This window comes from Zerene cesonia, chromosome 4, assembly GCF_012273895.1.
Source record: "Zerene cesonia ecotype Mississippi chromosome 4, Zerene_cesonia_1.1, whole genome shotgun sequence".
NCBI lineage: Eukaryota > Metazoa > Arthropoda > Insecta > Lepidoptera > Pieridae > Zerene > Zerene cesonia.
Window position 1 is genome coordinate 577,109 of NC_052105.1, and position 2,288 is coordinate 579,396.

General features: G+C 35.4%; 1 protein-coding gene across 4 annotated transcripts in view; it reads left to right on the top strand.

Annotated features, from left to right (window-relative positions):
* Positions 1-2,288, top strand: part of LOC119839575 (zinc finger RNA-binding protein) — an 11,698-nt gene that overhangs the window by 578 nt on the left and 8,832 nt on the right. For 2 of the 4 annotated variants that reach the window (XM_038365927.1, XM_038365930.1), the window contains exons 3-6: positions 750-925; positions 1,137-1,275; positions 1,645-1,738; positions 1,927-2,050. In XM_038365927.1, the coding sequence (XP_038221855.1) occupies positions 750-925; positions 1,137-1,275; positions 1,645-1,738; positions 1,927-2,050 (533 nt within the window). The remainder of the gene's footprint in view (positions 1-749; positions 926-1,136; positions 1,276-1,644; positions 1,739-1,926; positions 2,051-2,288) is intronic. The other 2 variants (XM_038365929.1, XM_038365928.1) reach the window with 2 other exon arrangements.

Consider the following 2,288-nt stretch of genomic DNA (forward strand, 5'->3'; position numbering starts at 1 on the left):
TAAGTTTTTATTTTATCTTGTATGGTATTTGTTGTCAAATTAATCAAAATAAACATATTCTCTATCATAAGAACCTCTGTTTCGAAATTGCGTTTGTAAAAATCAATAACGTTGGTATCTTATGGGCCTATCAACATTTTTTTGTGGATGTGACTGTCGAATCAATTTATAATTAAAGTATTTGGTGTTTTGAAATTTATGATTCACATGTCAATGAACTTTGCAATCACACATTACAAAATATTATGTTAAAAATGGAATGAAAATGGTGTGTCACCTGTGATTATATTATGCAATGTTTGTGTAATTAATAGTCACTTTATTTTCATTTAATGAGATCTTGAATCTGAAATTTTCTTGTCATTGTCAGAGCCATTGTGACTGTGACCAAAAGCCCTTACAATGTTTTGGTCATACATAGAATGCTATAGATAGGGATATAAACAAGCTTGCATATTTTGCAAAGAAAAAATCATATTGCCACAATATTAAAACACCAATTATTAAAATTCAAACTATAAGTTTCTATAGGCTGTATAACAATTCCAGTTTATTTAATGTTTCAAAGGTATATATAATATGTGAGGACATAAGAATTCTACTAAGTTTTAAAATTATCTTGGAAAAATTGTTTTTTGATAAATGGGATTTTCTTGTATATCCCTGTGTTCAGACAGTTTGAGTCTTGTATGCTATTTTGTTATATTCATAAAATTTTCATTATCTAAAAAGCGGTAATGTTGAATTAGCAGCGGCTCACGCCCATGCGCATGCCGCCGCCGCTGCAGCATCAGCATACGACGCAAGTAAGAGCGCATACTACCAGCAGGCTGCAGCGGCTTATCCTACGGCCGCACCTCAACCACAACCAGCTTATGACACCACAGCTAAACCAGCTTACTCCACCCCCGCTACATACGCACAGGTATCTCTCCTAATTTATGTTTCACTGGGTGCTGTGTTGTTTTCAAATTATCAACATTTAAAAAATGGGGTTTATTATACATTGGGGAAAAGTATTTACGTCATTTTAATGTAATTATTCAGTTTTTGATTTTGTACTTCTAAAGAAAGTTAGGGACAACATTTGGCATAGACCCTTTCCGACTGGGACAGTATTCTATATAAAAGAGAAGAACAACATAATAATCCAGGGAGGCGGGCGCGCCGGCGGCGGCGCGAAGGCAGCTTATGGTAGCGTGTACACCGCCACCACTGCCGCCGCCTCCTACCCCACGCAGCCATACTCGGCGCCTGCGGCACAGGCTCCCAAGCGTTAGTACTTCACATACTTTCTTCTGAGCTTTATTGTACAAATTTTAAATTACTATTGTATGTTCTACTTAATAGATTTAATTACAAGTATTACAGTTGGAATACTATTTCAAAATTATTTGTTTTTTTTTTGTGCTTCTATAAGCATCCTTTTTAAATTGATAAGAATTATGAGACACAAGTTTGCCAAAATATATATGTATTTTCTCAAATTTAAATCTTCTGTAAGAGTGTGAGTCTTTTGAGTCAGAACTCAGAACATTACTGTACAATGAGAGATTGGCCCCACCACACCATTGTGTGATAGTAGTTAGAAATGCGAAGCGCAATAGAACACAATGAGAGTTGTGTGGTTGTGTGGTGTTGTAGCGGCGACTAACAGGGGCAACTCTGCTTATGATACAGCGCTCTACAACGCGGCCACCATGTACGTCGCGCAGCAGAACAAGACCGCTGCCAATACGTGAGTATCTTCTATGTATTTTTTTTATAATTTTTGTATTATTTTTTATATGCCATGTGTCATTATCGTTTAAAAACAATATATTTTTTTAAGATTTAATTTTGTCTTTGTATTGTGTCATAATTGCTTTTATATTTATTTTTTTATTTCTTGGAAAGTATCTATAAAACAGTATGTTATATTATCAGTGGGTGGAAGAACTACAACAAAAGCGGAGTAGGTGCGGGTCAGACGCGGCGCCCCAAGCCGCCGCCCAAGGCCCAGCAGCTGCACTACTGTGACGTCTGCCGTATCTCTTGCGCTGGTCCACAGGTAACGGCACTTATTTTTGTATTGTCGTAACATCGAATTCTAAAGCTGAAATATTTTAAAATCTAAAACATATATATATATATATATATATATATATTTATACTGTCAGTACTGTCTATAAGAGTGTAATATAAACGGTAGTGGATGAGGTATTATTAACGTGCTTTTATCCTTAATATCATGAATATTTATAAAAAATAAAAAAGATGTTGCAAGTTGAGTCTCTGTTCTCTGGTCA